Source organism: Primulina tabacum, chromosome 17 (genome assembly GCF_025594145.1).
Source record: "Primulina tabacum isolate GXHZ01 chromosome 17, ASM2559414v2, whole genome shotgun sequence".
Classification (NCBI taxonomy): Eukaryota; Viridiplantae; Streptophyta; class Magnoliopsida; order Lamiales; family Gesneriaceae; genus Primulina; species Primulina tabacum.
Window position 1 is genome coordinate 26,241,683 of NC_134566.1, and position 27,700 is coordinate 26,269,382.

At 37.6% G+C, this 27,700-nt stretch overlaps 1 protein-coding gene across 2 annotated transcripts; it reads left to right on the forward strand.

The window, feature by feature from the left end:
- LOC142531272 (uncharacterized) lies at positions 1 to 25,756 on the forward strand. Of its 2 annotated transcripts, XM_075637372.1 has the most exons (8): positions 1 to 207; positions 23,868 to 24,113; positions 24,181 to 24,384; positions 24,458 to 24,551; positions 24,700 to 24,807; positions 24,884 to 24,969; positions 25,035 to 25,433; positions 25,518 to 25,756. In XM_075637372.1, exons 1-4 carry the CDS (start codon positions 187 to 189, stop codon positions 24,464 to 24,466), a joined length of 480 nt encoding a protein of 159 aa, XP_075493487.1. In that variant the 5' UTR covers positions 1 to 186; the 3' UTR covers positions 24,467 to 24,551; positions 24,700 to 24,807; positions 24,884 to 24,969; positions 25,035 to 25,433; positions 25,518 to 25,756. The 2 variants fall into 2 exon arrangements, with proteins under 2 accessions (XP_075493487.1, XP_075493486.1); XM_075637371.1 differs by having other exon boundaries at positions 24,181 to 24,551.
- Positions 25,757 to 27,700: the final 1,944 nt, after the last annotated feature.

Below are 27,700 nucleotides of genomic sequence, written 5' to 3' on the forward strand. Positions count from 1 at the left end.
GTAGGAATTGCTTCACTTTGAAAATGGTGAACAAAAGAATTCAAAAGTTGCTTCAAAATACTAGAGGAAGATCTAGAAATTCAGAATCAAGTAATAGAGGACTAAATGGTGAAAATGAATTACAAGTTGTAACACCTCCGCACTCTCCATCGGAAACACCAAATACTGAATTGGAGTTACAACACAATGTTGAGCATAGCGAGGAAGGTTGGAATTTTTTTAAGAATTGTAAGGCCCTGTAATTAATTATCTGTGTTGAGGATCGAGGAAGAGTTTAGAGGGGGGGTGAATGAACTCTTCTCAAAATTCTTTTTATTTTTCTCAAATAACGAGGGTGCTAGAATCCTGTTAAAGACACTAGCTTGTCTTGTCGTGAATACTTCCAATGGATTACAATAATAAGTGCGGAAACAATCCAATGGAGTAGATGAAAATAGTAATAGCAGAAGACAGCAGTTGTTTATGGAAGTTCGAAGATGAAATCTTCTACGTCTCCCCTTCTTCTGTTTCCAGAAGGTATCACTAAAAGACTTTGGTTTTACAGTACACACTTGTACACACTCACTTCAGCAGGGCTTATCTATTGCCTACTGAAACTCTTAGCAACTCAATACAATAGTTTAATTGGCAATGTTCTGGAAAAGACTCTTTTCCAGTTTATACAAACTCTTCTACACAATATGGTAAAGTTTTGCTTGAAGAGATGAAGAAACAGCAGTACAAAATGATCTCCAAAGATCAGATGTATAATATGAGGCGTGTACTGCTTTTCTGCAAGTTTGAGCTTTTGAAGATAAAGAAAATTTCGCGGTTGCTCAATGTATTATTGGATAGATAAGAATGATCAGTCTCTTTCTCTGAATGGTTTTGATCCATATATATAGATAACTGAATCCAACGTCTATAATCAAAATCGGCTCTCTTGACTTCTCATAGAAACAGCTTTATTTCCTAAAGAGGATCCTGCAAAAAGCTTTTAGCACAATCAGTCTTGTTACTTACTAAAATGGGTAAAACGAATTAAATGACTTAGTACAACATTTAATGGTGCAATAAATGCTTGATACTAGATAAAGTAACGGTAACAATTAAGATTGAGACAATCGAGTAGAAAGCCGTTAGGTGCTGATCCAGTAGGACTAAGTTCTCTTTATGATAAACTAAGTCAATGAATACTACTGCTTCTGATAGAGCAATTAAGAGACTACTGATTTGCATAATCTTCTGGTTGGTATTATTCCTACTGGTTTTCTGCTTATCACCACAATATAGTTAAGTCTAACAATTTCTCCCTTTGCGGTGATGCCAAAACCTAGAGGTTAGTAACCATGAATAATAACAAAGCAGATAGCAACTAAAACCAGAAGATTTACACAAGTAAATAAATAGTTTAAACAGAATTTGAAAAGCAGCAAGAAATTTCAGTCATCTGTTCCAATATCTCAGAACAGAGTATCCTCATCCTGAGGATCTTGATTTCTGTTAGATGGTTCTCCTTGATCTTCTTGAGATCTTCTTCCTTGTTCTTTCATCATGCCTTGGCTTTCCCCCTTTTCTGGCATCAGCAGCGTGAACTCGAGCAAGTAATAGATCCACTCGGCTACTGAGTGAGACAATCCCATTATGCAGAATATCTAGTGTTGGCGTGTGACTGGATACTTGAGCGTTCAAAGCTTGAATTGATTGCGATTGGGACGCAATCTCAGCATTGATAGTGTCAAGTCGAGAGTCTAGATTGTCAACCTTGGTGGAAACAGTTTGGAGAGCCGTATCATGAGCAGTGAGAGTTCGACGAGCATCAAGTTGTCCAACTACAAGATCAGCATGGCTTTTGAGAACATTTTGCCGGAAAAGCTCAGCCCCGACATCAGTTTTGGCCATTGATTCTGCGGTTTTTTGGACATATGCCATGACATGTTCTCTAAAATTAGTGGAGGCATAGACTTCTCCAGCATGATCATAGGAAAGGTTCTTGACGGTCTGTGAAAGACTGTCAACAGTTCTCTTAAGATTATCAATCTCAAATTCAAGATTGAATGGAGCTTCGCTTGGGGATTGGATTTCATCACGTAAGCGTTTCAGAATGTCAGTGGCACGCGCAATGCGATCCATGTGAGTTGATGAGTCAGCAGGAACAACAACTAACGCAGTAGAAGAAGCAGGAGCAGAAGAAATAGTAACAATAGCAGTAGACGATGCATGAGGGAGGCCTTCATTATCAATAAGTTGCTCAGCACCAATAGGTTCAATAGCAGCATGTTCAAGGACAGCAGAAGGTTCAAGAAGTGTGCTTTCTTCCGGTTGACCGACTTCCATGGCTTCCATCTGTTCAACGGGTTGAATTGGATCATTCAAGATCATGATCATTTCCTCTTGATGTTCAGTTGAGAAAATCTCCAAATTTGGCAAGGAGGGAGACGGGGCAGCATGTGATTCTCCCGAGCTTGTTCTGCTGGTTGGATTATTGGGTGAGCGGACTCATCAACTGGAACGGTGTCTGATACCGCAGAGGTGTCCCGAGTGATGGATTGAATGACTTCCTCTACTGAAGCCAATTCACGAACAGATATAAGTGAGGAAGACTGAATAGGCATCTTGTGAAATGCAGGAGTACTGGAAACTATAGCTTCTGGAACAGCTATAGATTGTTCCTCAACTGACTTGATCTGATCAAAATCTGGAACCAGGCCTACTGAATACGGTTCAGTCTCTCCAAAATTCTGTTCTTGAGCACTAAGTTGCTCATCCATGATTTTCAAACGTTCTGTTAATACAAGAATCACTTCTTGATCATGAGCAGCAGTGGGAATCAATGCATCAAAATTAGACATGAGAGTCTTCAATATTGATTCCAGTTTTTGTCGTTTAATCTGCTCAAAAATGAAGCTTCGACGGCGCATTGCTTCAATCACATTTTCTGTCTTTGCAAAGTTAAAGACCTTTCTTTCATACTCTATCAACCTTCCAAACGAACCTGAGGTTTTGAAGAAAGTGAGGGGATGAAATAGTCTAACCTTGTGCCATTCATTAAAGAATTGCATTCCCTCATTTGCAAAATTCTCGATTTCTTCTAAATGAAGATCGATACCAGTAGAAACAGATGATTTGGCAGATTGAAAATTTGGTTCTTCAATAAGTTTCCCTTTTCCCTTGTCTGATGAAGAGGCAGTCAACACGGGTTGAAACACAGAAGATTAAGCAGTTGATTCACGAATGACAATTCCAGACACGGGTCTGAAAGTAGATGCAGTAGATGTTGTTGGAACAGAAACAGCAGTTGGCCTTGCAACTGAAGTAGTTTGTGGTGCAGAAGAAACAGCTTCTGGGAACACTTGCCTCAAAGGAACATTTTCCAACTCGGAAATGGTTGCTGTCTTCTTGATCCGAAGAACAGTGCGAGCTTTCTTTTTGTTTGAAAAGGGTGGCAAAGATGGTTGAATGGGAGCAGCAGACTCCTCAGAAACCGTTTTATCAGAATCAGTGGTCATGACCACTCTCTTTCTCTTTACTTTCTTCTGAGTTGCCGTAGCTTCAGCTTGAGCATCTCCTACTTCCTTTTTCAGTGAAACAAACTCAGCCACAGTTGGCTTACGCCTTAGGGTGAGCACATTGTCAGCATCGATCATCGTCACAGAAACAACATCCTGTTCAGTTGTAAAGACAAAACCAGCAGTCTTTAAGCATTGTGCTGATCTGAACAGCAAATCCAGAGCTCTTCCTTGTAACCATCTCCTTCATCATTCTAAATAGAAATCGACTCCAATCCATCTTAATTCCTTTCATGATAGCAACCATCACTTGAACCTTCTCCTTGGTCAACCTATCAAACGTACCAGCTTTGACCAAAGTGCCTTTGCCACAATATCAGCAAGCACTTGATACTCCATTTTCAGAAGTTTCTTGAGACAAGATGGAGAAAGTTCCTCTCCGGAGGCTGAAAAGGTGCTGAGAGCAGTAGACATATCCTGCTTAGAGATATCAGAAAGTTCAGAGATACCTGAATATGGAAGAAAGAAGGTTGATCCTAATAGTGCGACATCAATGGAAATAGATGCATCTCCCTGAGAATAAATGATTTTCCCTTCTTGAACATTTGCCTTAGCGTAGAATTCTAGGAGGGCAGTCTTGTAAATCACAGCAGGTGTTTCCAAGAACTTTCGGAGTCCTGATTTCTCAATGGCTTGGAATATTTTGACAAGATTCTCATCTTTGATGTTGAGAATTGAAGCAAAGTTAACTTGATAAGCATTCAGGGTATATGCTCCTGCCATTTTTCTAAGTAGAGATGAATTAGACAAATTTTGCAGTAGATAGAAAAATTCGTGAGAAAGCAGTAGTGAGATAGCAGAGAGTCTGGAATCGTAAATAAAGATAAAACAAGAAACTGTAAATATTCAAAAATGTACAGCCGTTATTGTAAACACAAGGACACGTGTGTAAGGACCAAAATTAAGACGACGTAATCCAACTGCATGCAAATCTAGGAAATAATGGAAAATGAGTAATTAACTGATTTTAATTGCTATTTGATTATGTGACATACTTTTTTATATGTTAAATGAGATTTTTATTGTCATCATGCATAAAATGGTATTTTTAAGGAATATTCAAGCGACTATCGAGGAACGGGGACCGATGGCTGAAAAAAAAATGTAAAATGTTTTTATTAGATAATTATTTTTTTTTATTATTTCAAATATGGTTGATGTTTTTTTTATTATTTTTGAAATAAGGGGTTTTTAGGTGATTTTATACGCCGGGACGTAATTTTTTATCGATGTTGGCTTTTTAACAAAATGCGAGCTTTTTGGCAAACCCGGCTAATAAATATAATTCACAAATTTATCTTAAAAAAAACTTTGTTAATATTTTATTTAAATCTTAATTAGACTAATGGGCCTAATTTAATGGCTTGTTAGGCCTAAGCCTAGTTAGTAAATTAATTAGTATATTTTATGTATATAATATATTAAAAACCTACACCTATCATCACAATTCACGCCACCCAAATCTTTAAAAAAATCTGAAAAATTCTTCCCCCACCCTCTTAAACTCACGGTCCTTTCCCCAACAAATAACAAACCTTTTGTTCCCCCAAGTACATGGCCACACACTCTTTTAAATTGAGAATACTCTCCCCAAAGACACACAACACACACGACACAACACACACAACTCTTAGAAGAGTTTTCGAAGGAAGTTCAAGGGAAGGTTAGCCAAGGTTCGATCCGTTCTTAGTCATCAACGTTTATTCGTGCGTAAATTACGCAAAGGCACGTCTTAATCTTCTTTTACTCATCCATCATATCATAATATTGTTTATATTATGTTTGCATGAAAAGCTTGAAGTTCATGGAAAATTATTCAGAAAATTTCGGTGTGTGCATGATGAAACCCGTTTTTTTTTAATTCAATTACATGTTTATGGTTTAGTTAAGGGGCTGCCATGATTAGGGTAAGAGCAAGTGAGGTTTTAACATGTCTTCGAGTCCCACATACCACCCAACAATCGGCTGGAACAAAGAAAAGCAAAGGGAAACAAGAACAGCAGGAAACAGCGACAACTTGCTGTCAAAAGCTTGTGGGTTCGGTTTCTGTTGTCCAGGGGCTAGGACTTGTTCGGCTCGTTCCAGGGACTAGCCAAGGTCATGAGTGAGTCAGGGGGAGAGTCCTAGCCAAGCTAGGACTCGAGTTGAGGGCTGGGGAAGAGTCCTAGCCATGCTAGGACTCAACCCGAGAGCACAGCCCAAGCTGTTGCAGGGTTCGCGCAGCTTCAGGGGTTCAGGGGCTTGGTCTGGGGGGCACGGTCTGGGCAAGGGTGGTCCACTAGGGTCCTAAGAAGGTGTACAAAGTGTTGGTTCAAGGGCTGGGGCGTCGGTTTAGGGTCTAGACACCAAACAAGAGTCCTAGTGTCATTGCAACTCTCGGCCAGCATATGAATCTTTAGGGGGCTCACGTTTTTGGTTGTTGGGAATGGGTTCTTGGTGAACTTAGAGTCCAGTAGGGTACTTTAGGACGTTGGTCAAGTTTTGGACCAACATGGTTCGGGGGTAACTCGTGAAATCGGAAGTTGGCTCGGGGTTGAAGTTTAGGTGTCAAATAGGGTTTTTTAAATAAAGAAAAAGTGGAAAATGGCTCACGGGGGTCGAGTCATGGTCCATAAGGGCTAAAATAATATAAAAAGACTAAATTTAGAATCTAGGTATTTTATATTGAAGTTTGGGATTTTTTCGGAATTAAAACGCCTTCAAAACGTCAATTTACGAAATAATTAAAAAGCCTAGTTTTTAAGCTAAAGAAAATTATGGGAATTTTAATTTAGGCTAAAATAATTATTTGGGACATGTTAGAGTCATGAAATCAAGAAAAAAGTCGAAAACGTAAAATGTCGAGTCCAGGGGTAAAACGGTCTTTTTACACCGAGAAATTAGTAAAGGTCATGGCAGTGCTCTAAATGCTGTTTTTTTATGATATTATGATTATTTTTAAATGTTTATGAAATGTTCATGATTAAATTATGATTTTTAAATCTCTAAGGAATTTTTATGATTTAAGGAAGACATTTAAAATACATGTTGCATGCTTGGTTTCAAAAAGGAAAATGTAATGTTATTCATGATTTTTCTAAGTGATGTGAATGAAAAATATTGAAGGATGTGAAGTGATTGTGACTAATTCGTTAATGTTGGCGACGTCGTGAGGGTTATGATCCTAGTGGGAGCCCGACGATCGTGTTTCTATCATTGCGAATATGTGGTAACGGTTTTGTGGTAACAGAAGAATGGGAATATCGTGAGGGGAAAAGGCCTCAGAGGGAGCCCATTTATGGGAAAAGGCTCCAGAGGGAGCCCCGACGATCGTATTTCTATTCGATCATGATAGGCCAGGGCCCAGTTGATCGGTGAGAGTGTTGCTGGTGTCCCCCGCCGCCCAGTACTGTGGTTATATGTAGATGGATCCATCGACTTTTGAGGTTTGAGGAATGTCACAATTAACGATCTGAATTCAACAAAAGAAAAAAAAAGGAAAAAAGTTTATGATCATGTTAAAATGTTTTATGTCATAATAAGGAAAAAGGTTAAGGTTTATTTATGCATATCATGAAATGTTATTTTTGCTTAAAAGTATTTTCACTGTTGCATGCGATTTTATATGTATTATTTCGTTATCAAGATTATGGTGTGTTGAGTCTTTAGACTCACTAGGTGTGTTGGATGCAGTGGGTATGAGGGAGGTCTTGATGGGTGATTCTACTGGACTGTCGGTGCACACAACCTGAGGACCAGCGCTACTATTTTCCGCATTACGTTTTATGATTACTGATTTAAGTTAAAGATTTTTAAGATTATTTATTTATGCTTTTGAGAGATTTTGAGAGGTTTAGTATGAGCTATTCTTTTCAAATTATTAGCTTTCTTTAGGTTTGGTAAAACAGTAGACGATTTTATTTTGTAACTATTTCACTTGATTTTTAAATGCTAGTTGGCTGATGTTTATTTTAAAAAAGGCAAAATATTTTATAAAAATATTTTAGGGAAAGCCGAAATTTAGAGGATTTTTTTTAAAAAAAAAAAATTTCTAGTACTTTTGAAGCAATAAAAAGGGCAGACGTTTCAGTTGGTATCAGAGCAAAGGTCCTGTTTAGGGTTGTGCCACTATCAGTGCCAGAAAGATCAGTCGTCAAGCCTCAAGTTGTAAGTTTTACATGGTTTATGTGGTTTAATATGTTGTTACCTGCATGACGATATGACTATTATGTTTAAGCTACATGTTTACTAGCCTTTTTAGTATTTATGTTTTGCATGCCTAAATTGCTAAAATGAGTTAGGATATGTCACATGATTAGAGGACTTAAATTTAAATGCATGTTGGTTACGTTAGAATTTGGAAAATGTTCATATAAAATGCATCCTAGACGTGCCCCTGTTAATGGTAATCAAGCTGAGAACAGTGTGAATCATCAAGGAAATGGACCTCCACCACCACCAGGGGATCCTTCTACTCAGGCGTTAGAAGGGATGGCTCGTCTCTTCGAGCAGCAGATTCAGCAGCAGCAGTTACAGCAGCAACAGTTACAGCAGCAGTTACAGCAGATGCAGCAGCAGCAGCTACAGCAGCCACCTAGGCCGCAGCATGATATCTATGAGCAGTTCCGGAGGCTAGGGCCGAAGGAATTTTCTGGCACTACTGATCCCTTTGCTGCTGAGAGTTGGATTCGTTCACTCGAGGTACACTTTCGCTATTTGGATATGGGAGATGCTGACCGTGTGAGGTGTACTACTTATCTGTTTAGGGACGATGCTTTTTTATGGTGGGAAGGAGCTGAGCATGGTGTTGACCTTGCTACCCTCACTTGGGCTCAATTCAAGACAAAATTCTTTGAGAAATACTTTACTGCTGATGTCAGAGGCCGAATAAAGAGGGAATTTATGACTCTCCGTCAGGGAGACGTATCTGTTGCTGATTTTGTGAAGAAGTTTGATAGAGGTTGTCACTTTGTACCCTTTATTGCTAGGGATGCTGAAGAAAAGCTTAGAAACTTCATGGATGGTCTACGACCTACCATACGGAATAATGTTATGATGATGCGTCCTTTGGATTATGCTACTGCCGTTACTTATGCATACCTAGTCTGAGCAATCCTTGAAGGATATTGACTTTGAGTTTCAACGTAAGAGGCAACAACATCAGAATAATAATCAGCCTAACAAGAAGCCTTATACTGGTCCTCCTAGACCTCAAGGGCCTCAAAAGCCCCAAGGTCAAGTCAAGCCAGTGCCACCAAAGCCTGCTGAGAGGCAACTATGCAAACAGTAAAAGGAAAAGCAAGCTGGAATTGAACCCACTAATGGGCCAGCGCTGCCCACATCTTGGCAAGTGTGAATGTGGATCATTTAAATGTTTCTACTGCAAGGAGGATGGACACAAAGCCAATGACTGCCCAAAGAGGAAAGCAGCTACTACGGCCCGAGCTTATGTTATGAATGCCGAGGAAGCTGAGGAAGAAGCAGACACTACACTCATCACGGGTAACCTAGTCATTTAACATTTTATATTGCTTATTATTGCATGAAATGTTAAATTGGTTATTAGAATTGATTTGGGATCAAGTTTCAACCTAGAATAAATTAGGTTGCATGTTCTACTTAGTTGGACTTAAGTGATGATTTTAGAAATCATAGAGAATGATTTGAATTTTGTGCCTTATTTTATGTGAAGGATGAATTGTTTCCAAATAAAAAGTTTTAGGGCCAAAATTTAAGAAAATCATAATTAAGGGGGATTTCGAATTCTGGGGGTTAACTATGCAATTTTCGAAACTTTGAGGTCTAATTTACAATTTTCGAAAAACAAGGGACCTAAATGCAATTTCTGAAATCTTAAGGATCAAAATGCAATTTTCGAAACATGAAGGGCTAAATCAGAATTTCGAATAATATAGGGACTTAATTGCAATAATTCGAAAATTTTGGGGTCAATTTTACAAATTCCAAAAGTGGAGGGACTAAAGTGCAATTTTTTCCAAGAAATGTTTAAGTTCGACACTGAAATCTTCATATAACTTTGGGAATTAATGATAGCAAATCCTTAAGCTTCAACACGAAAAGATCTAAAGGACATTTTCACCGCAGGGAGGATCATCATTCTAGGTGTAGCTACCTATGCTTTACTAGATTCAGGAGCTACACATTCTTTCATATCAGAAACCTTCATCAAAAGACTGAATATTACTCCTCAAAATATGGGTTTGGGTTTCAAAGTTACTATTCCTTCTGGTGATCAAATGCTCACGACTAAGATTGTCAAGAATCTGGAGCTTCGTTTATTCAGGGATGTAGTCCAGGCAGATCTTATTGTGCTTCCTATGCCCGAATTTGATATTATACTTGGGATGGACTGGTTATCAGCAAATGGAGCTTCGATCGATTTTCATCAGCGATCAGTATCTATTAGGCCACCTAGTGGTAAGTCTTTTGTTTTTGAGGCGGCGAGAAACAAGCAAATGCCGCACGTCATCTCTTGTCTATGTGCGAGGAAGCTTATTAAGCGTGGATGCCAAGCTTATCTAGCATGTGTCACTACTACGCATGCATCTGCCAGTCAGAAGTTAGAGGATGTTGAAGTTGTGAGAGATTTTCCTAGCGTCTTTCCCGAAGACGTTTCTGGCATTCCGCCTGATCGCGAAGTGGAATTCTCTATTGATCTTATGCCGGGCACTGTTCCTATATCTAAAGCACCTTATCGTCTAGCACCCGCCGAAATGAAAGAATTGAAAGATCAAATTCAAGAACTGCTAGACAAGGGTTTCATTTGGCCTAGTTACTCTCCATGGGGCGCTCCGGTATTATTTGTGAAAAAGAAAGATGGTAGTATGCGTCTTTGCATCGATTATCGTGAGCTTAATCGGATTACTATCAAAAATAAGTATCCACTGCCAAGAATTGAAGATTTGTTTGATCAGTTGCAAGGAGCATCGATATTTTCTAAGATCGATCTGCGATCTAGATACCATCAGTTGAAAGTTAAGGAGTCTGATGTACATAAGACGGCATTTCGCACGAGATATGGGCACTATGAGTTTATGGTCATGCCATTTGGGTTGACCAATGCGCCAACGATCTTCATGGATCTCATGAATCGCGTATTTCAGCCGTATCTGGATCAGTTTATTATTATCTTCATTGATGACATTTTGATCTATTCCAAGAGCAGAGAGGAGCATAGCCGTCATTTGAGGACCGCACTGCAAGTACTACAAGACAGAAAACTTTATGCAAAATTCAGTAAGTGCGAGTTTTGGCTTGATAGAGTGGCATTCCTAGGCCACATCATTTCCAGTAGTGAAGTGGAAGTTGATCCAAGCAAAGTGGAAGCAGTTAAAGAGTGGTCAGTACCGAAAAGCGTCACCGAGATTCGCAGTTTCTTGGGACTAGCTGGCTATTATTGCAAGTTTATTCAGGGGTTCTCATCTATAGCGGTACCCATGACCGCCTTGACAAAAAAAAATGCAAAATTTATTTGGGGACCCGAGTGTCAAGACAGTTTTGACAAGTTGAAGCAAGCCTTGATATCAGCACCAGTGTTAGCTATGTCATCAGGGCAAGGGGAGTATGTTCTTTATACCGACGCTTCTAAGCTTGGTTTGGGCGCAGTTCTTATGTAAAACGACCGAGTTATCGTCTATGCGTCAAGACAGTTAAAAATTCATGAAAAGAACTACCCTACTCACGATCTTGAGCTTGCAGCAGTAGTGTCCGCACTAAAAATTTGGAGACATTACCTTTATGGGGAGAAGTGCAAAATATTCACCGATCATAAAAGTCTGAAATACTTCTTCATCCAAAAGGAGCTGAATATGAGACAACTGCAGATGGCTTGAATTGGTAAAGGACTACGATTGTGACATTAGCTACCACCCGGGAAAGGCTAATGTAGTGGCAGACGCATTGAGTAGAAAAGCAGCAGTCATCACTCAGTTATCACTCCAAAAACCGTTACAGACCGAGATACAGCGGTTTGAGATTACAGTATATGCTAGGGGCGAGGCCCCTAATCTTGCCACAATATCAGTCCAGTCGACATTGAGAGATAAAATCCGAGATGGACAGTCTACTGATGAGCAGTTGCAAAAGTGGAGAGCAAGAGATGAGGCCAAGGGCCGGAATTTATATTCAGTGGTGGATGGTTTAGTCCGTTATCGAGACCGTCTATGGGTTCCTAGTGACGATTCTTTGAGAGATCTTATTATGAAGGAAGCCCATGACACACCATATTCCATTCATCCGGGCAGTACAAAGATGTATAGAGATTTGCAGTTGTTATATTGGTGGCCAGGTATGAAGAGGGACATTCTGAGATATGTATCCGAGTGTTTGACTTGTCAGCAAGTCAAAGCAGAGCATCAAAGGCCAGCAGGAAAATTGAAGCCACTCCCCATTCCCGAATGGAAATGGGAAAATATCACCATGGACTTTGTTGTGGGGTTCCCCAAGACTGTTAAGGGATTGAATGCCATTTGGGTGATAGTCGATCATCTTATGAAATCGGCGCATTTTCTGCCTATTAAGACGACATTCACCATGACTCAGTATGCAGAGTTATACATTCGAGAGATAGTTCGTCTGCATGGCATTTCAGTGTCTATTGTTTCTGGCAGAAATTCGAGATTCATGTCTTCCTTTTGGAAAAGTCTGCATGCAGCGATGGGGACCAAGTTATTGTTCAGTACAGCATTCCATCCTCAAACAGATGGTCAGTCAGAAAGAGTTATACAGACTTTGGAAGATCTTCTGCGAGCATGTGTTATTGATTTTCAAGGCAGTTGAGAACCAAAGTTACCTCTAGTGGAGTTCACGTACAATAATAGTTTCCAATCATCAATTGGGATGGCTCCTTTTGAGGCACTCTATGGAAGAAAGTGTAGATCTTCTATTCATTGGGACGAGGTTGGGGAAAGAAGAGATATTGGTCCAGATGTGATTGAAGAGACTGCCGCTGCTTGTAGTAAAAATTCGTGACAGAATGAAGACTGCACAAAGCAGACAAAAGAGTTATGCGGACAAAAGGCGAAGGGACTTAGAGTTTGCAGTGGGCGATCATGTATTTGTGAAAATAGCACCCATGAAGGGTGTTATGCGCTTTGGCAAGAAGGGCAAGCTTAGTCCAAGATTTATTGGTCCATTCGAGATTTTGGAGAGGATTGGGACACTAGCTTATAGAGTGGCATTGCCACCAGCGCTTGCAGGAGTTCACAATGTGTTCCACACTTCAATGCTGCGGAAGTACATGTCGAATCCGTCACATGTGCTAAATTATGAACCACTTCAGTTAACTCCAAATATGACATATGAAAAAAGACCTGTCCAGATCTTAGCAAGGCAAGAAAGGCGATTGCGAAACAAAGTCATTCCAATGATCAAGGTCAAATGGCTGAATCACTCGGAAGAGGAAGCTACTTGGGAAACCGAGAGAGACTTGAAGAGTCGCTATCCAGATCTATTCGGTAAGTTTTAATTTCGAGGACGAAATTTATTTAAGGGGGGAGGAATTGTGAGGACCAAAATTAAGACGACGTAATTCAACTGCATGCAAATCTAGGAAATAATGGAAAATGAGTAATTAACTGATTTTAATTGCTATTTGATTATGTGACATACTTGTTTATATGTTAAATGAGATTTTTATTGTCATCATGCATAAAATGGTATTTTTAAGGAATATTCAAGGGACTATCGAGGAACGGGGACCGAAGGGCTGAAAAAAAAATGTAAAATGCTTTTATTAGATAATTATTTTTTTTATTATTTAAAATATGGTTGATGTTTTATTTATTATTTTTAAAAATAAGGGGTTTTTAGGTGATTTTATACGCCGGGACGTAATTTTTTATCGATGTTGGCTTTTTAACAAAATGCGAGCTTTTTGGCAAACCCGGCTAATAAATTCACAAATTTATTTTAAAAAAAAACTTTGTTAATATTTTATTTAAATCTTAATTAGACTAACTGAGCCTAATTTAATGGCTTGTTAGGCCTAAGACCTAGTTAGTAAATTAATTAGTATATTTTATGTATATAATATATTAAAAACCTACACCTATCATCACAATTCACGCCACCCACATCTTTAAAAAAATCTGAAAAACTCTCCCCCACCCTCTTAAACTCACGGTCCTTTCCCCAACAAATAACAAACCTTTTGTTCCCCCGAGTACATGGCCACACACTCTTTTAAATTGAGAATACTCTCCCCAAAGACACACAACACACACGACACAACACACACAACTCTTAGAAGAGTTTTCAAAGAAAGTTCAGGGGAAGGTTAGCCAAGGTTCGATCCGTTCTTAGTCATCAACGTTTATTCGTGCGTAAATTACGCAAAGGCACGTCTTAATCTTCCTTTTCTTCATCCATCATATCATAATATTGTTTATATTATGTTTGCATGAAAAGCTTGAAGTTCATGGAAAATTATTCAAAAAATTTCGGTGTGTGCATGATGAAACCCGTTTTTTTTTTTTAATTCAATTCACATGTTTATGGTTTAGTTAAGGGGCTGCCATGATTATGGTAAGAGCAAGTGAGGTTTTAACATGTCTTTGAGTCCCACATACCACCCAACAATCGGCTGGAACAAAGAAAAGCAAAGGGAAACAAGAACAACAGGAAACAGCGACAACTTGCTGTCAAAAGCTTGTGGGTTCGGTTTCTGCTGTCCAGGGGCTAGGGCTTGGTCGGCTCGTTCCAGGGACTAGCCAAGGTCATGAGTGCAGTCAGGGGGAGAGTCCTAGCCAAGCTAGGACTCGAGTTGAGGGCTGGGGAAGAGTCCTAGCCATGCTAGGACTCAACCCGAGAGCACAGCCCAAGCTGTTGCAGGGTTCGCGCAGCTTCAGGGGTTCAGGGGCTTGGTCTGGGGGGCACGGGCTGGGCAAGGGTGGTCCACTAGGGTCCTAAGAAGGTGCACAACAGTGTTGGTTCAAGGGCTGGGGCGTCGGTTTAGGGTCTAGACACCAAACAAGAGTCCTAGTGTCATTGCAACTCTCGGCCAGCATATGAATCTTTAGGGGGCTCACGTTTTTGGTTGTTGGGGATGGGTTCTTGGTGAACTTAGAGTCCAGTAGGGTACTTTAGGACGTTGGTCAAGTTTTGGACCAACATGGTTCGGGGGTAACTCGTGGAAATCGGAAGTTGGCTCGGGGTCGAAGTTTAGGTGTCAAATAGGGTTTTTTATAAATAAAGAAAAAGTGGAAAACGGCTCAGGGGGGTCGAAGTCATGGTCCATAAGGGCTAAAATAATATAAAAAGACTAAATTTAGAATTTAGGAATTTTATATTGAAGTTTGGGATTTTTTCGGAATTAAAACCAACGCCTTCAAAACGTCAATTTACGAAATAATTAAAAAGCCTAGTTTTTAGACTAAAGAAAATTATGGGAATTTTAATTTAGGCTAAAATAATTATTTGGGACATGTTAGAGTCATGAAATCAAGAAAAAGTCGAAAACGTAAAATGTCGAGTCCAGGGGTAAAACGGTCTTTTTACACCGGAAAATTAGTAAAGGTCATGGCAGTGCCCTAAATGCTGTTTTTTTTATGATATTATGATTATTTTTAAATGTTTATGAAATGTTCATGATTAAATTATGATTTTTAAATGTCTAAGGAATTTTTATGATTTAAGGAAGACATTTAAAATACATGTTGCATGCTTGGTTTCAAAAAGGAAAATGTAATGTAATTCATGATTTTTCTAAATGATGTGAATGAAAAATGTTGAAGGATGTGAAGTGATTGTGACTAATTCGTTAATGTTGGCGACGTCGTGAGGGTTATGGTCCCAGTGGGAGCCCGACGATCGTGTTTCCATCATTGCGAATATGGTAACGGTTATGTGGTAACGGTTTTGTGGTAACGGAAGAATGAGAATATTGTGAGGGGAAAAGGCCTCAGAGGGAGCCCATTTATGAGAAAAGGCCCCAGAGGGAGCCCCGACGATCGTATTTCTATTCGATCATGATAGGCCAGGGCCCAGTTGATCGGTGAGAGTGTTGCTGGTGTCCCCCGCCACCCAGTACTGTGGTTATATTTAGATGGATCCATCGACTTTTGAGGTTTGAGGAATGTCACAATTAACGATCTGAATTCAACAAAAGAAAAAAAAAAGGAAAAAAGTTTATGATCATGTTAAAATGTTTTATGTCATAATAAGGAAAAAGGTTAAGGTTTATTTATGCATATCATGAAATGTTATTTTTGCTTAAAAGTATTTTTACTGTTGCATGCGATTTTATATGTATTATTTCGTTATCAAGATTATGGTGTGTTGAGTCTTTAGACTCATTAGGTGTGTTGGATGCAGGTGGGTATGAGGGAGGTCTTGACGGGTGATTCTACTGGACTGTCGGTGCACACAACCCGAGGACCAGCGCTACTATTTTCCGCATTACGTTTTATGATTACTGATTTAAGTTAAAGATTTTTAAGATTATTTATTTATGCTTTTGAGAGATTTTGATAGGTTTAGTATGAGTTATTCTTTTCAAATTATTGCTTTCTTTAGGTTTGGTAAAACAGTAGACGATTTTATTTTGTAACTATTTCACTTGATTTTTAAATGCTAGTTGGCTGATGTTTTATTTTAAAAAGGGCAAAATAGTTTATAAAAATATTTTAGGGAAAGCCGAAATTTAGAGGATTTTTTTTTAAAAAAATAAAATTTCTAGTACTTTTGAAGCAATAAAAAGGGCAGACATTTCAACGTGTCAGTATGTTTACGGTAGAATATTTGAAAAATTTTGCAGAGGGTGTCAGAGACGCGAAAAAATTTGAAAAGAGCGGGCTGTCCAAATGGTTATTGAGAATAATCAGAAGAGGATTTGTCGTTTTATGATAACGTCTGCTGGAAGTTTCAAAGTGCTGACATGAATTCAGTGCTTTGACAGAACTAGTAGACACGTTGTTTATTCGAAGAGACAAACCACCTTCTGTTTTTGTCATATAATCAGAAAATCAAAAAAAATCCGAATAAAGTTCCCCCTAAATATGTGCAATAATTAAATACAAAGATATGATATCTGAGGGAAGTGACAGGTACTCTTCGATATCCTGAGTCGAAGCTGATCAGTCAGGGTTTTTTATCCATATCCTTCTTCTTGTCTGAAACCTTGAGCTACCAGTCTTGCTTTATTTCTGACTACATTGCCTTCTTCATTCAACTTGTTTCTAAATACCCACCGAGTTCCAATTACTGCTTGATGAGTTGGTCTAGGTACAAGAAACCATACTTCGTTCCTTTTGAATTGATTCAGCTCTTCTTGCACAGCTTCAATCCAACTTGAATCCAGAAGAGCTTCTTCAATCTTCTTTGGTTCATCCTGAGAAATGAAAGCAGCATGCATATATTCATTAATAATTTGCCTTCTGGTTCTCAAAGGCGCTGCTGGATTTCCAATAACTAGAGATGGAGGATGAGATTTTCTCCAAATGAAAGGGTTTAAAGAAATTTCTCCCGGATTTGAGCAATTTGAATCATGTTTAGGTACGGTATTAGTAGGTTCTGGAATCTCTTCTACTGGTTCTGGTGTATCCTGTGTCTGCACTACTGGTTCTATCACATGAATGTCTGGTTCTGGATTTTGAACATCTTTTATACGTGTTTCTGCATCATCTTCACTTTCCAGTTCCAGATGAATTTTGTCTATCCTGTCACTTAAATTAGAAACATTAGTGATTTCAGGAGCACTACTGTCTTCATCGAAGACAACATGAATGGATTCTTCAACATTAAGAGTCCTATTATTGAAGACTCTGTAAGCTTTGCTTACTGCTGAATAACCAAGAAAGAGTCCATCATCTGCTTTTGAATCAAATGCGGATAAATGATTTTTACCATTATTATGCACAAAGCATCTACAGCCAAATACATGAAAATAAGATACGTTAGGCTTACTCCCTTTCCATATTTCATATGGAGTTTGATTGTGCCATTTGTTGATCATCGTTCTATTATGAGTATAGCATGCTGTATTGATAGCTTCTGCCCAGAAGCGCTGAGAGATGTCTGCATCTGCTAGCATTGTTTTAGCAGCTTCCTTAAGAGTTCTATTCCTCCTCTCAGCTACTCCGTTTTGTTGAGGTGTTTTGGCAGCTGAATACTCATGATGTATACCCTGTTCATCCAAATATAACTCAAGAACCTTGTTAGTAAACTCAGTACCCCGATCACTTCGGATTTTAATAACAGAAATCGATTTTTCATTTTGAATCCTTTTTAGAAGTTTGATCAGAAGGCCACTGGTTTTGTCTTTTCCAGTGAGAAATATTACCCAGGTGAATCTAGAATAATCATCAACGATAACAAGAATATATCTCATTCCCCCTAAGCTCATGATGGGAATCGGACCGAATAGATCCATATGCAATAATTCTAAACATCTTGAAGTTGATTTGCTACCTTTGTTCTTGAAGCTAGATCTCACCTGTTTACCAAGCTGACATGCAGAACAAACATGATTCTTCACAAAACTTATGTTAGGTAAACCATCAACTAAGTTCTGCTTCTTGAGATTACTGATGAACTTAAAGTTTAGATGATTCAATCTTTTATGCCATAACCAATGTTTATCACTTAGAGAGGCAACTAAACATGTAGGAACATTGACATGATCTATATTCCAAGATACTTTGTAGGTGTTACCTTCTCTCTTTCCAGTTAATACAATAAAGTCATCAGCATTTTTAACTGTGCAAGTGTGCTTCTGGAAAGTTACTGAGTAACCATTATCACACAATTGGCTGATGCTAATCAAATTATAACACAAATTTTCAACTAAGAGCACGTCTTTTATAATAATATTACCATGGATAATCTTACCTTTACCCACAGTTTTACCTTTTGAGTTGTCCCCAAAGGTTATTTTTGGTCCAGTACAACTCATTACTTCTGATAATAGATTCTTTTGTCCGGTCATATGTCTGGCACATCCACTGTCCAGATACCAGATGGAGCTACTGATTTCAATTTTCTTCTTCTGTTCCTGCAAACACAATTTTTAGTGAATGGTACCCAATCTATTTGGGTCCAAGCCTTATCAGTCCCTTAGGAACCCACATTTGTACAATTCTGGGAGATTTAGTACTTCGGGTATCCATAGAAGTGTGTGCAGCAGGAGATCTATCAATATTATTTCTAACATGATGCACTTTAGGATGTTGTTCATCCCTTCTGTTCTTGTTGTCTAGTCTGTATCTCTTCTGAACAGGTCTGCAATTATAGTATTGGTTAGTTTTTAACCTTCATAGAGGTTTGTCCTCCTGAGTTGAATCCTCTACTGGATCCAGCACTCTGGTGAGCTTTGCTCTTAGGTTCAACGTAACCTAAACCATAATGGTTTCTACTGTTTCTCTGGGTTACAGTCTTTTCAACTTGAACAGTCGGTACTGCAGGTTCATATACCATACTGGATTTAACAAAGTGAATAAATTTTCCTTTGCCTTTCTCCAGTATTGGCTTTGTACTAGTTTCTGAAGTGCTTTCATTGTTACTGAAACCGAGACCACTCCTGTCTCCAGAATGTTTCTGTAACTCATGCATCTTTTCCAGTGAAACAGAGGACTTGTTCCATGCATTTACCAGTAGGGACAGCTTCTGATTATCGGATTTTATTGTCTGGTATTCTGCATGTACTCTTTCATTCTCAGTTTTCAACTTATTTATGTCAACTTTTAGATCATCACAGCTGTTTTCTTGTAAACAAGTAAGCTTACTGATTTGATCCTTTAAGTTTTGATTTTCAGTCTTAACTTCCTCGAATGATTGAGAAAGTCTCGAGTACTCTTCCACCATGTCATGTAATGCATTTACCAAATCAGTTCGTGTAAATTCATTAGAATTGAAGTCAAATACCTCTCCAGGTGTCGAAGTTGATTCAGCATCTGCCATGAGGCATTGGACTTCTTCTGCATCAGCTGTCAGTAGAATGACTTTCAGAGTCAGAAGATTCAGAACTAGAGTCCGCCCATTTTGATTTACTCTCCTCATCAATCATTGCTTTGCGATCTCTTCTGGTCTTTTTGTCATTCCTCTTATACTCCTTCTTATTTTTGTCATCTTTCTTTGGCTTTGGGCAGTCAGCAATGAAGTGACCAATCTTTCCACAGTTGAAACATGCCATATCACCAGATGGTGAGTCCTTTTTGAAATTCCGGTTAGGATTCTGATAAGCTCTGTGATTTTTCTTCATAAATCTGGAAAATTTCTTTACAAATAAAGACATTGCATCGTCGCTGATTTGTTCAGCATTTCTGTCAGAAGTGCTTTCAACAGCAGTAGTAGGTATTTTACTTTGAGCAACTGTAATAGGAGCAGTAGCAGTAGAAGTGTCAGCAGCAGCAAGAGCCTTTGTAGGCAAACTTGAAGAGGGCTCTTCTCCACTTCTTACTTCTAGTTCAAACTCATAGGCTTTTAAATCTGCAAACAAGTCATGCAGTTCTAACTTGTTTCAATCTTTGGATACTCTCATAGCCATGGTTTTCACATCCCACTCTCTGTGTAGAGCTCTCATTACTTTGAGTGCTATTTCTCGGTTGCCATGCTCTTTACCCAGAGCTGCTAACTCATTGACTAAGCTACTGAAACGTTCATCAAACTCATTTAGAGTTTCTCCAGCCTTCATTATGATATTCTCAAATTTTTGCATGGCCACGGATAACTTGTTTTCTTTTGTCTGCTCATTTCCTTCACATATCTGAATGAGCTTTTCCCATATTTCTTTCGCAGTAGAACACATCTTGATCTTGCTAAAGGTTTTCTTGTCAAGAGTTTTGTATAATATATCCTTAGCAACATTATCAAGATTGGCTTTCTTTTTATCTTCACTGGTCCATTCACTCCTGTGCTTTTCAATCATCTGAGGAGTACCTTCAGTGACAGCAACAGCTGTGTTAGGCTTTAAAATCTTTAATGGACCATCTGTGATGACATACCACATGTCATCATCTTGAGCTGCAAGGTGAGCTTGCATTCGAATCTTCCAGTCATCGAAGTCTTCTTTTGAGAACATGGGAACTTTGCTGAAGTGTGCCATCTGTTGAATGAACTCTTCTCAAAATTCTTGTTATTTTTCTCAAATAACGAGGGTGCTAGAATCCTGTTAAAGACACTAGCTTGTCTTGTCGTGAATACTTCCAATGGATTACAATAATAAGTGCGGAAACAATCCAATGGAGTAGATGAAAATAGTAATAGCAGAAGACAACAGTTGTTTATGGAAGTTCGAAGATGAAATCTTCTACGTCTCCCCTTCTTCTGTTTCCAGAAGGTATCACTAAAAGACTTTGGTTTTACAGTATACACTTGTACACACCCACTTCAGCAGGGCTTATCTATTGCCTACTGAAATTCTTAGCAACTCAATACAATAGTTTAATATGGCAATGTTCTGGAAAAGACTCTTTTCCAGTTTACAAACTCTTCTACACAATATGGTAAAGTTTTTCTTGAAGAGATGAAGAAACAGCAGTACAAAATGATCTCCAAAGATCAGATGTATAATATGAGGCGTGTACTGCTTTCTGCAAGTTTGAGCTTTTGAAGATAAAGAAAATTTCGCGGTTGCTCAATGTATTATTGAATAGATAAGAATGATCAGTCTCTTTCTCTGAATGGTTTTGATCCATATATATAGATAACTGAATCCAACGTCTATAATCAAAATCGGCTCTCTTGACTTCTCATAGAAACAGCTTTATTTCCTAAAGAGGATCCTGCAAAAAGCTTTTAGCACAATCAGTCTTGTTACTTACTAAAATGGGTAAAACGAATTAAATGACTTAGTACAGCATTTAATGGTGCAATAAATGCTTGGTACTAGATAAAGTAGTGGTAACAATTAAGATTGAGACAATCGAGTAGAAAGCCGTTAGGTGCTGATCCAGTAGGACTAAGTTCTGTTTCTGATAAACTAAGTCAATGAATACTACTGCTTCTGATAGAGCAATTAAGAGACTACTGATTTGCATAATTTTCTGGTTGATATTATTCCTACTGGTTTTCTGCTTATCACCACAATATAGTTAAGTCTAACAATCTGATAATTTGGCATAATTAGAATAATTATTGAGTTGTAAATTAAAATAATTATTTATGTCAAATAAATTCAAGAAGTGTGTTAAAAATATGTATTTAGAATATCGGAGAATTTAACAATATAAAATACATATAGAGTTTAAATAACACACGTTAGCAAAATAAATACAAAACCGGGATAAAAAGGGGCATGAATATTACATTATATACAAATATATACACACATACCTCCTTCAAAAATAAGAAAACAAGATAAGGAAGAGAGAAGGAAGGAAGAAAACCCATTTCCCTCAACCCCATTCCCGTCACCCTTGGAGCAACCGCGGAAAAATCGCGATATCTCCTCCGTCCGGCGTCGAAATCTCGATCGGTCTGAAGGGGTGTCTTCCTAACATCCTAGGATTTGATTCAAGACAAAAATCGCGAATTTTGAGCAAGGATACGGGTAGATTGAAGCTTCTGTTCCGGTGCTCTGTTTTTGCGCAAATTCTTCTGGTTTTTGGGTGAGAGTTTTTGTGTTGCTGCGATTTTTACAGCTTGAATTTGTAGAAATGACCTAAATAAACTTTGTAGTGATTTAAGTTTTCTGTTTATAGCCGCTGGAATCATCGAATTTTGATAAGAAACGGATTTGATATGATTTTTCTACCAAAATGTGCCAAATCGAATTCTGCAATTGTGCTGTGCAGGACACCAACTGTAATTCGAGTTTTTGTCAATTATGCGCTCGGATTCTGGACTTGTGATTCAAATAAGAGTTGTAGAGCTATGTGTTGTCTTCGTAATGATATAAGATTCGTTAAATTCCATTAAGAATCGAGCAAGTTATGCTTATTTTTCTGGAACTGCTCAATTACAGAATTCTGCCGCGAAGTGCGTATGGAGTAGCGTCTTCTTGATAATTCTGCGATTTATCTATTGGGATTCTGGAACTGGTTTCTTCTAGAAAAACTTATATAATTGAGTTATCTTTCATTTTCAATTGGCGGATATTGATTTGGGTCAAAAATGAATTAGATACTATAACAGAATTCAATTTTCTAGATTTCTGGTTATGGATGTTTATCCGTGTCAAGATGATTGAATTTCTTGTTGACATCTTCTGATGAAATATGGGTTTTTGAGTTAGGATTCCAACCATGTATTATAAGTATATTTTGGTTAAGTTTTGGTTAAGTTTTAATCTTAAAACTTAGCATAGGTACAAGCTGAAATTTGGAAATATTGTTATTGAATTGAAAATTTACTCGACTTGTTATATTATCTTATTGTTAGGCCGAGGAGATCAAATTGAGCTTGTTGTCGTTACCAGTTGGTAATATTTGAAAGGTATGTTACGGTCGGTAACATACGAGGTAAAAGTATTATTTTTATTTTAAATTGAAAATTCTATGGCTCGATGAATTATTTGTGATTTGATGATGATTGTTGTATTGAGATGAGTTTATTATGATATCGAAATGATGATATTTATTTGCATCATTACATTGCATATTGAGCCAATTGTCGATTCAGATTTGATATGGCGGAGGTCGCCTTGATATATTGATTTATTGGACGTATGTGGCTATAGTTGAGTTGGCATAGTGTATGTGGAGGTCGCTGCTATGGCCATGAAAACTCTCTATAGGCGCATCATAGTCCTGGGATTGTATAACACAGCACACCACCCCGAGCGGATGAGTCGGTGGATGTTGCTGGGGGATTCTCTTTCCTTGGGTACCCTATGACCTGATGATTCACTTGATCTTGAGATTTATTGATAGCCCACAGCTTCTGATCATGCATTGCATTATATTGCATCTTTATGAATTTATATGAACTATTTGTTATTTTAATTCTCATATGATATTGATTGTACATACTGGGTTTATACTCACTGGCATGTCGGCTACCTCTTGTTTTCATGTGCTTGACGGTAGGTGAGGCGAGGCTTGGGATGCCAGAGTCTAGCTCCAGGCGAGGAGATATGAGTTAGAGTGTGATTCTCGGGTCTTAGGAGATCTTTGATTATGTTGGATTACTTTGGTTCATTACTTTATTTTGACATGTTAAAATTTATATTTCAAACGTTTGACATCTTTAAATTATTTTAACGATGTTGATGTTGGTTTGTGAAGCATAAATTATGTATTTTACTAAGCTGTTTGGTTTGTTACATTAATTATTATTATTATTAGATGTCGGACCCCGGGCCCCACAAGAATAGCTAATTGAATTCACAACAATGTAGTAACATTTTTTTAATGAACTAATATTATATTTTAAATACCTTTTTAGGTTCATCTCAAAGGAGCCAAAATACACAGTGGTAGGACAGTGATGAGGGATGTTCATTCATTAGGTCCTAATGACTTATTTTTTGTAAGATTTAATGAAAGGGGCCAACCTTATGGAGAAATGCAACCCACGCTTTCAAATTTTGTGGGAACGATTGCTCGGAATGGAAACTTGTTGCCCCTTAGTTTTCTAGATTGGAGGAAAATACCTAAGAATCGTTTGGATCTTGCATGGGGATATGTAACTGTAAGTCGAGAAGCTTTTAGTTCCAAACTTGAAATTGAAATTAATATAATTTGTTTAATGTTTGTAGGCACGTTTTTGTATCCCTACTCGCCACAGAAATATTGTGATGCAAATCATGGGAGCTGCATGGAGGCGATGGAGGACCAAAGTCAAGGCAACGTCTTATGACCCAAATATTCCTTTCGATGAGCTTTTGCAAATTCGTCCTGTTCCTCATAAGCTGACACCCGAGGTTTGGGAAATCTTATGTGACTATTGGAAGAAGAATGAGGTAGTAGTAATCAATTTATTGTTTTTATTTATAAATGCATGTATATGATGCTTTTTTTGTGAAATTATTGCAGAGAACTTAAAAAATTAATAGAGAAAATGCTCATAAAAAAAAAAAGAATTCATGCACAAGGAAGCATAAATATTCCAACTTTGGAAGATAAATTTGTAAGCATTATATATAATGATTGTTTTTACAAGTTCTATATGGATTTTAATTCGCAAATTCTATATTTTATGGGAATTTAAGTATTGATTAAAGTGAATAGAATATAGTTGGTGTTAGTTTAGTTTGATGGCACAATTTGTTGATTAGTTTTAGGAGAATGGCGTAAAACCTACTCGTATTGAACTATTAGAATTAAGTTGTCGCAGTAAAAAGAAAGGAGGTGCTCCTATTGATGATGAAGCTATACGACATGAGGTAAGAATTTTGTTTCAACTTTTAAAAATGACTTCTCAATATTATTTTTAAATTTTATTAACAATTTTTGTGTCAGGCTTTGTTGAATGAGGCTGTGAAGCGCCATCTCCAAGACATGCCGGAAGGAACAGATCCAAGACAAGTGCATGAACAAGCATTTAGGTAATGCGCACATTTTAATTTTGCTAAAGTTGTAAATTTTATGACACTAATTAATTTTTATGCAGCGAGGTGTTCGGGCCTGAGCATTCTGGGCGAGTTCGATGTTTAGGAGTTGGTGCACTGCCTAGCCAAGTTTTTCCTGAGCAATATAAGCAGTAGCCATTGCCAAGGATATGACACTGTAACAAAAGTTCAAGGAAATGGAAGAAAAAATAAAGGATATGGAAGCCAGGGAGGCAGCGAGAGAAACACAATGGGAGAAAGCAATAAAGGCAAAAGAAGCAGAGCGAGAAGCACGACTATAGGCAGAAATGGAAGCACGTGAAGCACAAAGGCAATTTGAGATGGAGCAATCAATGAGGCGGATGCAGGAACAACAATTCCAAAATTTTACCCGTATTATGCAAAGTATGATGGTCTGAAATTCCGGGGGATCTCGAGGACCCGAAACATTGCCAGGACAGGTATTAACATGTTTGAAATTAACAAATGAGTTTTTAAAAATTACTTGTATTATGACATGACGTAAAATCTGTTTTTTTTTGTAGATGGCAGGTGTGCTGTCAGAAATCATGCAACAAAATATGAGTATTCCTTCAAATTCTCAAGAAAGTATCCGTAGATCTCCTTCACGAGAGAAACCGAATAGTAGCAATTAGAATTTTGGCATGGGAAATTTGGATTTATATTAGGGTGGGAAATAAATAATATATATTTTTAGTTGAATGATATGTTATTTTGGTCGATAATGATTGTTCGTAAGGATTATATATTGATTTTTTTAATGATGAAAGTACATTACTAATTTTATCTATTTATTATGCTGAGTTATGGAATGATTTCTTTTAGAAGGAAATATAAATGTTTTTTTTTAAAAAAAAATCTATGTGCTTTATCGAGTGGATTGGATGAAAAATTAAAAGTATTGATATAAAATTTTTGTAATAGAAAATAATCCATGTGTTGAATTGAAAGCTAATGCAATGGTCGGTTGGTTAAGACTCGTGATTTGTAGAAACGAATGTTTAACCATTCCTAAATTATAACATTTAAATGTGGTAAAAAAAACCGCTTCTAAGTATGATTTTCAAGAGCCGTTTTGAAACCGCTCCCCATGCACACATATAGAATCGGTGGAGAGAAGCGCTCTTGGAGCCCACGTTTAGGAGTGGTTAGTATTTGCGCCTGATACCTGCAAACAGAAGCGGTTTCGCAAACTGCTCCTAGGATTCACCTTTTGCATCGGCTTAAACATCATGGCAATATCCATGTTTCAAAATCGGTTGGCAACCGATTCAACATCCTCACTTGCAAGATCGAGTACTGCCCGTACCTGATATAAAGCATTCGGATCGGTTTAAACATCCGCACCAACAAAACATATGTTACTTCGGTGTCAAACCGGGGCAACAACTAACTTATTAGAGCGGTGATGACAACATTTACAACCGGTTTGTTCTTCCGCTTTAATTGGTCCTAGCAATGGTGGCAACAAGTGCGCTTGGGAAACCGTTGCCATATTTATAGGAACAGGTGGAAAACCGCACCTACAGGTCAAATAAACCGTTCTGATAGCTTCTTTTTTTTGTAGTGCTTGGAATACAAATTGATTATAGTACATGGCATTGTTAGCCAAATGTTTTCCTTAGTGGCTTTCGCACACACGGAGATTATTGGTTTCCAGCCGATATACCATATTCAAATAACTGAACGAATAAAAGAAGATATTTAAAATTTAGAATAAGAATGAATATAAGGTTTAACTATGGAGTTTTACAAAACATAAAAGGAATTACAAAAGACATACCAGAGAAATTAAACAACAGAGGATTTATCGAGGACCATCTCAGAAACATAAATTCATAAAAAATCACCCATAAACGCCTTAAACGCCATTTCTCGGCAAAGTAGTCTGAAGGGCTACAACATGAATTTATGCCTCCTGATTAAACTCGAACCTTGTGTTTACTATTTCTTGGTTCGTCTTTCAACCTTATGTTCAACCATTAACCCTTATATTACATCAAATTCCAAAATTTAAATGAAATCTTTTATCATTTCAATTTAATTCCAAGTTAAAAATAAATAAAGATCATGGTTTAGTAATGGGATGATTTAACACGATTGTTTTAGCCAGTCATTAAGGCTAATATTATAAAATAAGAAATTAAAACAGTAAATAAAAACAGTTTAAATGAAGAATATTATTTACCTGAAAATTTAGATGGTCCAACAATGCAACGTACTATAATCAATTTGTATTCCAAGCCTCAGATGGTATCAGAGCCATGGAAATAATTTTGGTTGATGATTTAACACTTTTATTCAAATGAATATTTTCAGTATGAAAGAAACTGTTAAACACAGTTTAAATGAAGAATATGATTTACCTGAAAATTTAGATTTATTGAATACATGGACTATTCCTAAGATAGAATCTAAAATGATCTATAAATTAGGAACATTTGAAAAAATTGTTTTTAAACAGGTAGTTAAAACTACAGAATCTTCGGTACCTCTTCATAATGAAGACATGGTTATTAGATTATTAAATAATAAAGATATTTTACCTTATATGAAAAACTATAAATTTATTCATATTGGATTAATATAAATTGCTTTTAGACCTTTAACTTTAGAAAGTTTACTAGAAAGCTTCATAGCAGCTTTAAGAGATGGAAGAAATTTAAATTGGAAACAATCCCTTATGGGAATAATTCAATCTAGTCTG